The sequence below is a fragment of the Tasmannia lanceolata genome, unplaced genomic scaffold, assembly GCF_043159265.1.
Source record: "Tasmannia lanceolata isolate RefF3 unplaced genomic scaffold, GAP_Taslan_0.1 ptg000020l, whole genome shotgun sequence".
NCBI lineage: Eukaryota > Viridiplantae > Streptophyta > Magnoliopsida > Canellales > Winteraceae > Tasmannia > Tasmannia lanceolata.
In genome coordinates, this window is record NW_027518697.1 from 2,327,282 (window position 1) to 2,341,164 (window position 13,883).

The 13,883-nt window shown below is 36.4% G+C and overlaps 1 protein-coding gene across 2 annotated transcripts in view; it reads right to left on the reverse strand.

Annotated features, from left to right (window-relative positions):
• Positions 1–523: 523 nt before the first annotated feature.
• Positions 524–13,883, reverse strand: part of LOC143854933 (AP-5 complex subunit zeta-1) — a 39,827-nt gene continuing 26,467 nt past the window's right edge. The window contains exons 10-17 of one of the 2 annotated variants that reach the window (XM_077365072.1): positions 11,095–11,242; positions 10,873–10,949; positions 9,533–9,604; positions 7,461–7,508; positions 7,126–7,253; positions 6,852–7,011; positions 6,212–6,413; positions 524–876 (exon numbers count right to left, since the gene is read on the reverse strand). In XM_077365072.1, coding sequence (XP_077221187.1) covers positions 827–876; positions 6,212–6,413; positions 6,852–7,011; positions 7,126–7,253; positions 7,461–7,508; positions 9,533–9,604; positions 10,873–10,949; positions 11,095–11,242 — 885 coding nt within the window. In that variant the 3' untranslated portion in view covers positions 524–826. The remainder of the gene's footprint in view (positions 877–6,211; positions 6,414–6,851; positions 7,012–7,125; positions 7,254–7,460; positions 7,509–9,532; positions 9,605–10,872; positions 10,950–11,094; positions 11,243–13,883) is intronic. The other variant, XM_077365073.1, reaches the window with a different exon arrangement.

Sequence of the window (13,883 nt, forward strand, 5' to 3'; positions counted from 1 at the left end):
GGCCCAGGGAAGAGGGGGGGGGGCAAATATATCACTTTCCATTTATAAATTATAATATGCTTTAACTCGCCATGTCCTATATACTCAATCGCCTTGTCCTATATACTTGCCCAGCTGTTACAATTCCCAAAAAGCTCTCAGCAGCCTTAGACAGCAGGTTAAATTACACAGGACAGTGCCTATTATCAAAACATGGTTGTGCCAATATCATCTGCCTTCTGAATAGCATTGACGTATGAAATTCTTGAAAGAAGCATGACATGAGCATACCATCGATTTAGTAACGACTAATGATGCCCTTTTTATTACATTAAACCATCTAAACTGACTGTTAAAACTTATTTAAATTGCCAAAAGAGCTTTAACATCCAATTAAACAAGTGTTTAGTAAAGTAAGCAATGCCATTATAAAAATAGGAGGGCAGATATCATTTCCCTTCATGAGGAAATGATCAGCCAAACTCAAATTGCAGGAATAAAATGTCGTGGGAAAATAATATGGAAACTGAGTATAACCAAGAAGTAAACCAACCCAAAAACTGTCAATTTCTAATTTATCACCAAGTAAAGCATTTATCTTCATCAAGCTTCTTCATTTTAACAATAAAGCAGAAAAAGTGAATACACAAGAGATGTCAAAGAAAATTATATGAAAAACCTGAAAATAGTATCTCTTTTCTTGTCATTTCTTCTATGCTACTACCCAAAATACCATGGGTTAGTAGCTCACAAGAAATTATATGAAAACTCATGATACAAATCTATTCATACAAGAGAATATAAGCTGGGTTGTCAACTATCTCTCGTTCTACAAAGTGAGATGCCATTATCTTCTTGGGAGGATGTCCGAAAAAGAAAAATCATGAAATGGAGGGCCTGCAAAATGGAGAAAAGACAGAAAAAAAAAATCCATTTCAATGTGAAGACCACAATAATTAATAACACTGAAGAAACAGTATACGCAGAGTTTGAAATATACTAACATAGCATGATAATTTCTTGATTAATTGAATCTGCAAAATGGCAAAATACATAATTCACTACAGTAGTTTTAAAATTAGTTGTTCCAAGTCATGAGTGCATTCCTAGTTTAGATTGTGATGCGTGACAGCTAGATAAGTATCACCCTATTTCTTACTAAACAAGATAAAAAGGATTTTAATTCCTTTCTAGATTGTTCATTATGATGTTCGGGGACTATCTTGTGTTCCAACTTTATATGTACCTACACATTTTGTTAATTTTGTGGATGACTACTCACACATGCATGGCCATATTTGAACATTCTGAAGTTCTATCTAACTCTTTCATAAGGAAATTCATTATCAAGTGGGTAATAATGTGGACATCCTACATCCTGAAAATGCCAAAGAATGTTAATCATCTATTTCAAAGCTATCTGGCTCACTCTGCATCCTAAATTAAACATCTTGTTCTGATACTTAACTTCTTTTAATAAATATGAATTTTCCAAGGTATATTGGGGAGTTGTGACGCTCATTGCTATTATTTAATAAATAGGATGCTTTCTTCTATCTAGAGTGAGAAGCCTCCATAGTTTTATGTTTCCCGAGCGACCATCTTTCTCTATTTTCGTTTTAAGTTTTTTGTGTGTTTTGTAAATTCTTTATTTTTAGGATTAGATAAACTCTAATCTTCTTTGATTTTAGGATTAGATAAACTCCATTCTCATCTGGCAAGTGTGTTTTTTTTTTTTTTTGGGATACTCTTGTACTCAGGGTATCATTGTTACAATCCTGTGTCCCATAAAAAGTATGTATGTGCCGATGTTACCTTCAAGAATCTTTTCTTAGCTCTTTGATTTTAGGATTAGATAAACTCGATTCTCGTCTGGTAAGTGAGTTTTTCTAGGATACTCTTGTACTTAGGGTATCATTGTTATAATCCTGTGTCGCCAATGTCACGTTTTTCGAGAATTGTTTGTTAGCTCATTCATAATCCTCTATTCCCAATATTGTTCCTTCCTTTTTCACCCCACTGTTACCCACAGTTGTTCCTCTAGAAGGTACAAATGTTACTTGTAAGCAATCTTTGGACCGTAAGGTTGTCCCTTGGTAGCCCATATAGGTATATATCCGACAGAAAGTTAAGGCTTTTGAATCAACCTATCCCTCAATAACCTTCAGCGTCTGCAAATCTGATGGTTGATCCCCCTCCACTTGATCTTCCTATTATTGTTCATAAAGATAGATGCAAGGTTCTAAAAATCAGAATTGAATCTTAAATCACAATAGGGTTCGAATCGTATCGAATCATAATCTTAAGATTTTTTCATATTTATATATAAAAATGAGGAAAACATTAAAAAAAATTAAAAAATAAGAATAAAATGAGTAATTATCTAATTTTCATTCAAAACTATTAAATTAAATATAAAATTTCATGATTAGTAAAATCCAAACTTGGGGCCAGTATTAGTAGAAGTAGGAACGATGAGGAGGAGAAGGAAAGAAAAGGAGAAAAAGGAGGAGAATAATAGAGTTAGGGTTTTCTTTACTTGTTTTTAGGTTATAAGTTAGGTCGGGGGGGGGTTCATATACGATTTATTTCTAATCATAAAGGGCCCACCACAAAAAAAAAGCGAACAAAAAAGAATCGTAAAAATCGCATGATTCAAAGTCGAATCGTAAGATTTTTTACGAAAAACGATTCTTCCTTCCGATTTGAATCGTTCGACCCTCGACTTACGATTCAAATCGTGAACCGTACGATTTTAAAAACATGGGATACATGGACGCACACTCAACACTCAATTTTGAACTTTGTGTCTTTTGATTCTTATCTCTTACCTACAAAACCTTTGTTACTTCTCTTTCGTCTACTGTTATACCATGTACTCATCAAGAAGCAATGCCTCGTGATGGATGGTGGAAGGCAATGGATGGTGAGATGAGCAGATAAAAATATAATCATACGTTGCACTTTTCAGAACAACATGCAAAAAAACAAGTGTTGTTGGGTTTATTCAGTGAAGTATCTACTTCATGGTGCCATTGAGTGCTTGAAGGAATGACTAGTTGCAAAAGGGTATACACGAACATTAGGCATTGATTATTCGCAAACTTATGCACTTGTTGCAAAATCTCAATTGGCAATTGTGATAACTAGATGTCAAAAATGCCATTCTACAAGGAGATCTAAAATGAAGACGTTTATAAGGAGCAACTCTTAGGTATGTTGCGCAGGGGGGATCATACAAAGAATGAAAACTAAGAAAGACAATCTATGATAAAAAAAACAATTCCCTCGTGCTTGGTTTGAAAAAATTAATTATATCATCAAGAAATATCGATTTTTCATAGCTACGTGGATCACTCAGTTTTGTATGTAAACAAGCGAATCAGATTGTGATTCTTGTTGTACATGCGGACAATATTATTATTACAAACCTTTTGTCAGAAACAAAATGTTGGGGGCAAAGCCTATTGATACTCCAACAGATCCCACCATGAAGTTCGACAATGACAAAATCCCCACAGATACGATCATCTAGTTGGGAATCTTATCTACCTCATTATCATATGCCCGAATATTTTCTTCGCTGGAAGTGCTGTCAGTCAGTTCATGAAAAGTCCTATTGTGGATCAATGGAAAGTTGTTCTGCATATTCCAAGGTATGTCAAGGGAGCTCTAGTGAAAGGGATCAAAAAAATATGTCATTTAAGAGTCAAAAGTTTCTCAAATGCAGAGTGGACAGGATAACCTTCGGACCGCTGATCAACTGTTGGCCATTATACATTTGAATTTAGTCACTTGGCACAACAAGAAGTAGAATGTAGTTGCCCAATCTAGTGCAACGGCCCACACAGCCCGTGAATCGATATGGTTGAAGACCCTAAGTAGAAGAACTGGGATTCACAGTTTCCCAAACCTATGAAGATGCATATGAGAACCAACCTGCTACTTACATTGCCAGCAATCTTGTGTTACATGAAAGAACTAAGCACAATGAAGTAGATTGCTATTTCATTTGTGAAAAAATTGTCAATAAATTGATATCTATGCCATGTGTGACATCCAAAGATGATTTAGCGGGCATATTTACAAAAGCCCTAGCTCGAGCCCTTGAACAAGGCCGATTCAGAAGTAACTGTTCCAAGCTAGGCATGGATGACATCTATGCACCAGCTTGAAGGGGGGAGTGCTGAAGAACTTAAGTGAGATAGTGAGATAGGGCCCACTAGGCCACTAAAAAATCCATTAGTTTACAAATTGAAGTCTTAGATCTAGTTGTTAACTTATATTAGTTTGATAGGGTCCATCACTCAATGGCCCTAATGGTATTCATCGTAAACTATGTTGCATGGATTCGGATTCACGTGTCGGGATCCGACATGGATTCATTCAAGGTGTCGGATTTGACAAATTCAAAAAAATAAGATTCATGGATTCAATAATTTTTATTAAATAAAATAAAAAATTAAATTTAATCTATATATATATATATATATGTGTGTGTGTGTGTGTGTGTGTGTTCATGAAAAAATTGAGCGTAGAGGGTTGAGGCGTTCGATTCCCTTAATGTCATCAAGTGGCTTAAGTGTAGTCTTCCTAGTCCTTGGAGGTTCGCCCATTGGTTCGACGAGATTCAGGATAAAATCGAAGGTGAAACAATTTCATTCTTGCATGTTAAAAGATCTGCTAATTGTGAGGCTGACAAGGAAGGCTATGGAAAGAGTCTCCAAAGAAGATTTAGTGGTCTTTGACTTTCGGCCACCTTGAAAGAAAGGGTGCTTTCTTAGGGGTAGTTGTGAAGCAACCATATGGTTGCCTCCCAGATTGGCAGGAGGTCTTGTATTTGGTTGTGGTTTTTCCTGCTCTCACAATACAAAATATTTACCATTAAAAAAGAGAAGGATCGAGGCGTTGGGGTTTTTATTAAGGGAGTCAAAGAAAGGAGAAAGGAGGGGGGGGAGGGGGTCGATGTTTGAGGGTGGAGGGCGAGATAGGGAGGTCAATGTTTGAGGGTTGTGTTTTTATATAAAAATAGTTAGAAAAAAACACATTTAGAGGAAACATATACGGGATTCACATTTTAAAAGAGACGATGAAGTGTCAGATTCACCCGAAAAAATAGCATTCGTGTGGGGACACGACTACGACAAGATTCCAGGTGTGTCCCATGTGAATCCATGTCTGATTCGCTCGTCGAAACGTGTCGACACGGATTTGGCATAGAGGCGCACAAAATCCATGCAACATAGCTTGTAAATAACTTGAGTATTAGAAGTATAACACTTTCATGAGGTTGGAGTTAAGCGACCTAAATGATTTCTTCCTCCTCATTTCTCTCCTATTTCTCTCTTCTTCTTCTTCCTCCTCTTCTTTTCTTCTACTTTTAACTTTGAATGCTCATGCATAGATGAAGATGTTCCAACATTAACAGTAATAATACCATACTAAAAACGTACCCAGAACATTTTTCTAACCCTTGGATAGAAATATCAAGCACTGGAACAAAACCAACATACAATTCCTGCCAGCATGGTAGGAACACAACAAAATCCATCAGAACCAATAAGCATACAATTTTTTTTAGGAATGATAGATGCAAGGGCGTCCTTGCATAAAGAGCCGGAAAAGGGCCCTTGATTGGTTCCACGTCATTAAGTGTAACCATTTAAAATCAGTTGAAAAAGTAAATTCAGTTACACTTAATGACGTGGAACCAATCATGGGTCCTTGTCCAGCTCTTTATGCAAGGGTGTCCTTGCATCTATCATTGCTCATTTTTTTCATCAATTCCCAAAAATGCATCTCATTAATTAGTGATTAAATTTAAATTACTAACTCCTACCCATAGAGTGTGGTAGCAATGTAGCATGTCTATTATACCACTATGATTTTACTGAACGCACAATGTTTTTCCCTAGCATTCCACATGGTACTGTCATTAATGATCCTACATGTTAATGAAACTAATTTGGAATCGGATGCCATGAAAATTTTGAGATGCATATACCACACAAAGAAATAATACCAGTACAATTTCAATGACAAAGCAGCATTATCTTACAAACTATACTAAAATAGAATAATTATCCAGCAATAAAAAACAGAACCTTTAAAAAAAAAGTCATGGGAGATCTTTATACTAAATTTCCAATCTAAGAACTCATTTAAATTTTTCATAAAAATAATTCCAAGCCACAATAAACTCTAGTATACTAATAGAAGATTATACCCTTACCTTCTTGTTCACTCAGAATGTAAAATGGAATATGAGAAATCATCTTTGAACCTCCTTCACTCCAGTTGACAGTACCAGGATTCTGGTGGTACTTGCTTGAAGGACCAAGAACGGACAAACAAATCGCTGGCTCATTCATCAAACCCAAATAATCACGAGCACGCCTCCAAACCCTCATGTCTGAGTTTCGAGATCGAGCTACCTGTTGCACTAATCTATTATTACTCATCTTGCCTGAAGTAGGATATTGTATACAACCATATCTCATCATTTGAAAAAACTTAAAGGGGCCGTTTGGATTCGCGGATTTTAGAATCTTGGATTTCCTCAAAATCGTGGATGGAAGACGAGAAAAGGAGAACGTCTGTCGTTTCTGATTTCTTGCCCTTCTTTCCGTCGAACAAGAGAGTAGGAGACTGCCCCTATTTCCAGGTTTTAAAAATCTCAGGATGAGGGAGAGATTTCTAAAACTTGGATTTCTTACTTAAACCCTTCATCTGCAACCTACTTCCCCCACATCTGAAAGCTACTTCCATTGTAAAATCCAGAATTTTACACTGCTTTCAAACTAAAATCTGGATTCAGAAATCCACGTATCCAAACAGGGGGAAAATGTTCTAAATCCTCATGAGTGACAAACCTTAGCCAAAGAAACACGGGCCCTTGGAAGCAACTCACGGTGGTAAGTTGCAAGCTTTGCAATAGCTGTCACAACAAAACATAGAAGCCTAGCCTGAGACGATTTTCTAAATGCTGCACCATCTGAGGTAAGAGTTGACTCCTGACTTAAGCCCAGACGACTTTCCAAAAAACAAAAACAAAAATAAGCGAAAAAAGAGAATGAATGTACAGAATCAAACATTTATAAAGTAAACTTGAAAAATTTAGACAGCATGGCCAACTTGAAAACCAACCTAGATGAAAGATTCTCATACAAAAGTAATTCTAAGCTCTCAAAAAGCTCTCGAGCTGCATCCTTGTGAGACATTCCTCCACCTCCATACTCTCCAATAGCCCAACACAATTGTAATGCCAACTCTGTCTGTCGAACAAAATTGTTTATGGGGAAAAAAAATCTAAGATTATTTTCATGGCATACAAATAGAATTCCATTTTGTGCTCTAAGAAAGAATCAAAATTTCAATTGGTAAGAATAGATTAAAATCTTAGACCAACACTGTGAGGGTTTAATTCCTTAAATAAAATAACAATAAAAGCCAGAAATGGACAAAAGAGGTACTCTTCTTACCTTTGCAGTGCTATCATAAGCTTCCCCAAGTCTATCGATGATAGGCTTCTGCAGGATTTCAGATGGTTTTAAAACGTATCTCTATAAGATCTTGAGACAGGATCATAAATAAAAGAAAACCTTGCAGAGATATTTATAAAATCATAGAGTAAACTATGGTTAAAATTTATAATAGAAATAGAAAATGATATTTAATTAATACAATCATGTTCTTGTTTCTTTCATTTTTGAGATAATATTTAACCAATATAATCATGTTGACAGCAGGCTCTTTAAATGGATCATGACTTCCATTTAAAATGTTTCTCAATAATATAAATAGAAAGTGACATTTAACTGATACAATCATGTTCTTTTTTCTTTCATTTTTTTGAGATAATACGTAACCAATACAATCATGTTGACAGCAAGCTCTTAAAATGGATCATGACTTCCATTTAAAATGTTTCTAAATACAGCGGATGTTAATTAATCATCTAATGTTTAGCATAATCCAAATAACATAAAAAAACCCATATTAAAAAAGAAAAAGAAAAATGAGTTAAAAATGAAGTATAGTACCAATGTACCATAAAGCTGCTTATATTTAAATATCTTACCTTAAGCAGTTACTACTATATTTATTTGCCCAAGAACAATTTTAAACAATAAAATTATAATATAACCATTTTTAAGGTATAGTTCAGTAGCATGAGCAGTTGGGTCGTGTCACATTACGCCATGCCTATCGGAGCTTCCATAGGTCAGTCAGTGACGTGGGGATGATTATTTTTATTGTGATGCGAGGGCAGAAGGTAGGGTAGTAGTGTGGGGATGAGTCATGCATCAAAGTCTTAAAAATAGTAAGTTAGGCTTTGTTAGAGTCGTCAATTCATCTTGAGGAGGTAAATGTCTCTTCTTTGATCGAGGACCGCACGATTTGGTCACCAAAAACTAGTGGGATCTTCCAAGAGTCCATCTTCTCTTGAAATGATTTAGAGGGTCCAAGTTCCCTCTTCAAACTTTCGGGTGGACGGTCATACCTCAAAAATCAACATAATCAACTTGCTTGACGAAGAATTATCACATGGTCAACCAATATCTTTTGTGCAAGATGGATAAAGAATCTTGCACACACCTTTCCATACATCGCCCAGTTTTTAGAAAAGTTTGGAGTGCAACTCTTTCATAGTTTGGCATAATGTGGGTCATTCCTGTGAATAGGAGAGGGGGGGGGAAAAGGAAAGAGCATGCCAAATTGGACCCCTCCCTCGCTTCAGGTGATCAAGCCCAACATTGATGGGCACTTTTCGGAAATCCAAGTGTAGCAGGGATAGGTATTATTTTTAGTAATGATGAGTGGAGGTGATATGGCTTTCTCCAACTCAATCAGGGTAGTGGACTCCAATGAAGCGGGTACCTAGGGCACTTCTTGACGGACTTCAAATTTTTTGTTCATGATGTAGAAGGAAGTTTCTGGATGGAAAGGGACTCATATGACATGATGATGTGGTCAATGCTAGGCTTGAACAATGATATTGAACTTAATTCACTTACAAACCTCTCGCTCGAAAGTTGACAGAGCAAGCCTCTCTGCCCTTACTGAGCAGTGGCCTTAGACTCCAGTATAGGGAGGATTATTTTTCACATATCCCTTGATGTGCTCATGAGATTGTGGACATATTTGCCAAGAGAAGGGCCTATAGGGATGTCCTATATGTTTGGCAATTACTGCCCTTGCTGTAACCTCTCATTTTTCCTTTTTTTGAATGATGGAGAATTTCATTAAAAGGAACGCAAAAAAACCTGCGAGTGAGACGGCCAATACAAGCGAAGGAAAAACAGAAAGGGGGAAGAGAAGAAATTAGAAAAGCTTCATGGGGGAGGAAATTGAAGAGCTCTAAGCTGGCCCTGTTGACCCCGGCCCTAGCTAAGTTATCAGCCTCATTTTTCCTTTTAATAAATTTCCAGTACTTAGAAAAACAAAGGTATGGCTCAGCAGAAGAAAATTATTTCCATATAAATGTCATAATATTAACTAACCAAGCGGCAACATTAAACAATATATAGGCCAGATTTTGTCAAGAAATTACCTTCAATAATGCAACAAAATCCGGAGACCGCAGAAATGCAGCTAGAATGAATTCCAAAAGCCTCTTCCAAACCTACAAACATGTATTGCACCATAGGTTTACTAGTTTGGGGATCTCCGCTGACATTGAAAACGCATATAATTTAAGAATGCTTTCCTATGAGAATTTCAAGAAGTAACACTCTCACTTTAGACATAGAAATCCATATATCCTAGGACATTTGTTTCAATCAATGGAAAGGCAATACATATTTCTCAAAAAAAAATATGAAGGCCAGTACTACGGAGTGATTTCCTGGATAATTTTGGTGAATTAACCATTCTCCAATATTAAAGTCATCAAATTAGACGTAACCAAATAGAAATAATTTGGCATTAGTAATATAAGGAGAGAGAGAAAGAGAGAGAGCTCATATACTTTTAAAAAGGTGTAGTATAAAATGAAAGTCACATTCAATTTCATATTTAACTGTTGAAACCTATAGACAAGCTATGATGCTCAGATAGGAAATAGACACCAACAAAGAAAAAAGAAACGGATGATGATAAAACTCACCATCTTCCATAACCAAGAGACAAACTCGAGCAACGGTAGCATATCCAACATATGAATAATTGATGAGATCATGTGAAGGCACTAATATATATTGTTATAAAAATGTAAAAAATATCCAACAATAGTGGCACTTGCATCGGTATTGTATCCATGTGGATAAATTTGCCTAGATAAATGATAATACACACGCAGTTCATACTAGTTTTGAACACTTGAAAGACCCGGCCATGCCTGAGAAGAATATGCAGCCTTGATTGAGTTTCAAACTTGTCGGGCACCAGGGAAAGACCCACTCTCAAAATCACGCCCTTTAGGCTTGGAATCTAGGGCAAAATCTAGGGTTTTTTCATGCATGGAGAGATGAGCCCATGGTTAAAATTTCATTGAAAAAAGGATGACTTTTGGTGGGGTAGCTAAAAAATGATAAAGAGGAAGAGATTTATGATCCGCCCATTGTACATAGTGGAAAACCTTGTGACTTGCTCTGATACCAAGTGGACAAGTTGATTAGATCTATAGTAAGAGAAGAGAAGGCATGGAAGAGAGAAAAGGTGAAGATGGATGGAGAAATCATGGGGGGAGAGTATGAATGAAGACATCTCACAACCCCTCTTTGTATTATATTATAATATTATTTACAATAATGGCACCCATAAGTGACAAAAGATACAAAATGACACAGTTCCCCTGTATCTCAACATGATCAAACCAAAAACAACAGTGATGAGAATAATGACCTCAATTTATATTTAGTCATCGGTACCAATATAATGTCATTCACCCACCTCAGATGCGAAAACCCTGTCTGGAAATACCGTGTCATTTCTCGACATAAGTAGCGAAATTAATGCACAAATTAGTGCTGCAGCAACCACACAAGAATTTTCAAACTTCCATCAATATTCAATAGAGTTAGCTTTAAAACAGGAAAGCATACCTTAAAGACGGGATGTTGCAATGCAAAAGAAAAGTTAAAATATAAAATTTTAAACAGAAATGCAACATACAATCATTGATATCCCGCAATGCTATTGCAAAATACATATCAAGAAACCGAGGCGCCATACGCAGTGCTTGTTTTACCCTATCTGATTGAGCGGTATTAATTGCAGCTTGTAATGCAGTAGCTATCCTTGGAGATGTCCAGTGCCGCTCCTGATATGCAAAAAGAGAAAGACTGTCATGTATTTATTTCTCCCATCAAGGTAAAAAGAATAAAAAAAGTTTCTGGTCCATTGTTTTAAATTTCGGCCGAAATACCGAAATTTCAACAAAAATTTCAGATTTCGGCCGGGACCGAAATTTAAAATCGGTTTCAATTTCGCCCAAAATTAGGTCATTTTGACAGAAATTATTACAACTTTGGCCGAAATGAAAGAAATTTGGAAAAAAAAAAAAAAATCAGTTTCAGACGAAATTTAAATCCATGTTCTGGTCAGACCCCATGTGGCCATAATAGGTACCAAAAATGAAGCACAACACTCCAGGATAAATTATAACATCCACTCCAAATAACCTGAGGTTAAGATATAGAGGAAAAGAAAGAAACAAAAGTAACTAAATGGAAACTCAAACAATCCAAAACTCACCGCTAGTTTTTCAAAATTTCATGGAGAACAAAATGCAAACCATAAGATATAGAGCATACAAATATGCACAAACTAGAAGAATATATTCCCATAACAAACAGAAATCAATAAGATCTCAGAGACCAAAATCTGGGAAATGAGCAGAATCAGGGAACCTAATTCATGTACAGCTGAAAGAATATGATATCCTTGTAAACAACCAATATTGCATTAATCTAATCCAAATGCTGCGTTGAAATGCAAGCATTATCTCAGAGTTGTGATTGATGAATTGGTACCATCTCAAGAAATGGGACAAATCTTCAATATGTTAAAGATGAATCCCTGGAAGACCAAATAACTGTAGACCTAATCTCACACGTCGGAACAGATCACTAAATAATATCATCTTTACTTAACAAGCTCTCTTCCCACTAGGTCAAAAAAAAAAAAAAAAAAAAACTGTCCTACCTAAAAAAAATCTATCCTGCTCTACTTCCATATCCTCCAAAAATCTGCACAATCTAAGCCCTAGAATCCTTGCATGGGGAACAGCATCCTTTTCATTCTGTTGCATTGATGTAGAATTTTTTATCTATGTTTGTGGCATGAACGAACTAAGAGGAAAAATGCATACGGTGTTTGTACAACTACCCTAACAAGAAAATGGCACGCAGTATGGGCGAACATTATTCATGCTAAAAATACTTGCTTTATGACTAAATTTTTATGATGTAAAAATAGAACGAAATCTTAAAATGTAAGGTACTTAAAGGTATAAAGAAATTTACACCCATAAAGTATTCAACAGCTATGAAGTAATTCACATGTATAAGATACTTAATAGTTATAAAGAAATTTACATGTATAAGGTATTTAAAAGTTAAAGAAAACTTTGCATTTATAAGATTTAAAATAACATCAAGCGCCTCCCACGTTTTCCCATTATATATGGTATTGATAAATAAAGGAATTTACATCTAAAAGGTATTAAATAGCTACTGCGAAATTTACATGTATGAAATATTTAGTATCTATAAATAAATTGACATTTATATGTTTAAAATAGCATTGGGGCCAGCAAACTTTTCTCATTATATTTTTTGAATGGGAGTTAAGAAATCAAAAGGCTCCAAGATCGGCCTCTCCACCACTGAGGGGAAGAAAGCAAAAGTCTCCAAGCTCGGCCTCTCCACCCCTGTACGGGCTGATCTGCCTCACTATTGTCAGGTCACCAAATGTGTTGAAACACCAAACAGTACCTCTCAACACGGTCTACAACCTCAATCGCATCAGCAAACCCCCATAGGTAGCTAGCCCCCAATTTCAACAACCAGATCACATTCAGCAAGTCACCTTCCACAAGAAGATGACCTATTCAATGGGGTCAATAAGATGAATACCAGCTAGCAGATCCTGAACCTCCATTTCATTAGCATCCGTGTCATCAATAGTAACAGAGAAAGCCCATTGAGTTATCACATTTGAATTTCACCATGGCCGGAATTCCCCAAACTAGAACTAAAAATTCTGCTTATCAAACCTGTTAGGGGGACGAGTCCATCTTGGAGATGGCTTATCTGTAGTTATTTTTATTTTATTTTTTTGAATGGTAAAGATATTTTATTACCGAAAGGAGGGGGAAACCCCTGAGACCGAGATGGAAAGAAAAGCTACAAAGCACACAAGAACACCAAGCAAAAAGGAATCTTAAAAGGGAAGAAGGTCAAAAATCTCCATACGAGCCCTATTAAATCCCACTCGGGCTAACCGATTCGCATCACTTCCGCCAACCTTCTAACATGCTGAAAGCGGACCGGGTACCCTTTCAGTCGGTTCTGAATCTCTTAGACCATATTACCGAACCTCCAAGCCATCCACCTGATGACATTGATAGAGTCCCTCCACAATCAGTCTACCCAGATATGAACTCTCTGTGATCCTGAATTGCCCTCAATTCGGCGTCATTATAATTTATGTGCCCTATAGGATCAGAGAAAGCCCACTCCCTCTCTCTCTCTCTCTCTCTCTCTCTCTCTCTCTCTCTCTCTCTCTCTCTCTCTTAAAACAGGACCTAGGTTACCAAACTCGATCCGTCGAAGTTTAACTTAACCAAACCAGGCCCCTGGAAGTAACCGCATGAGGATGATTATCTCTTCCTTTTCCTTACTAAAGCAAATTTCCCTCTACCATTGTCTGAAGTCATCAGAACTCGATATGAACTTTAA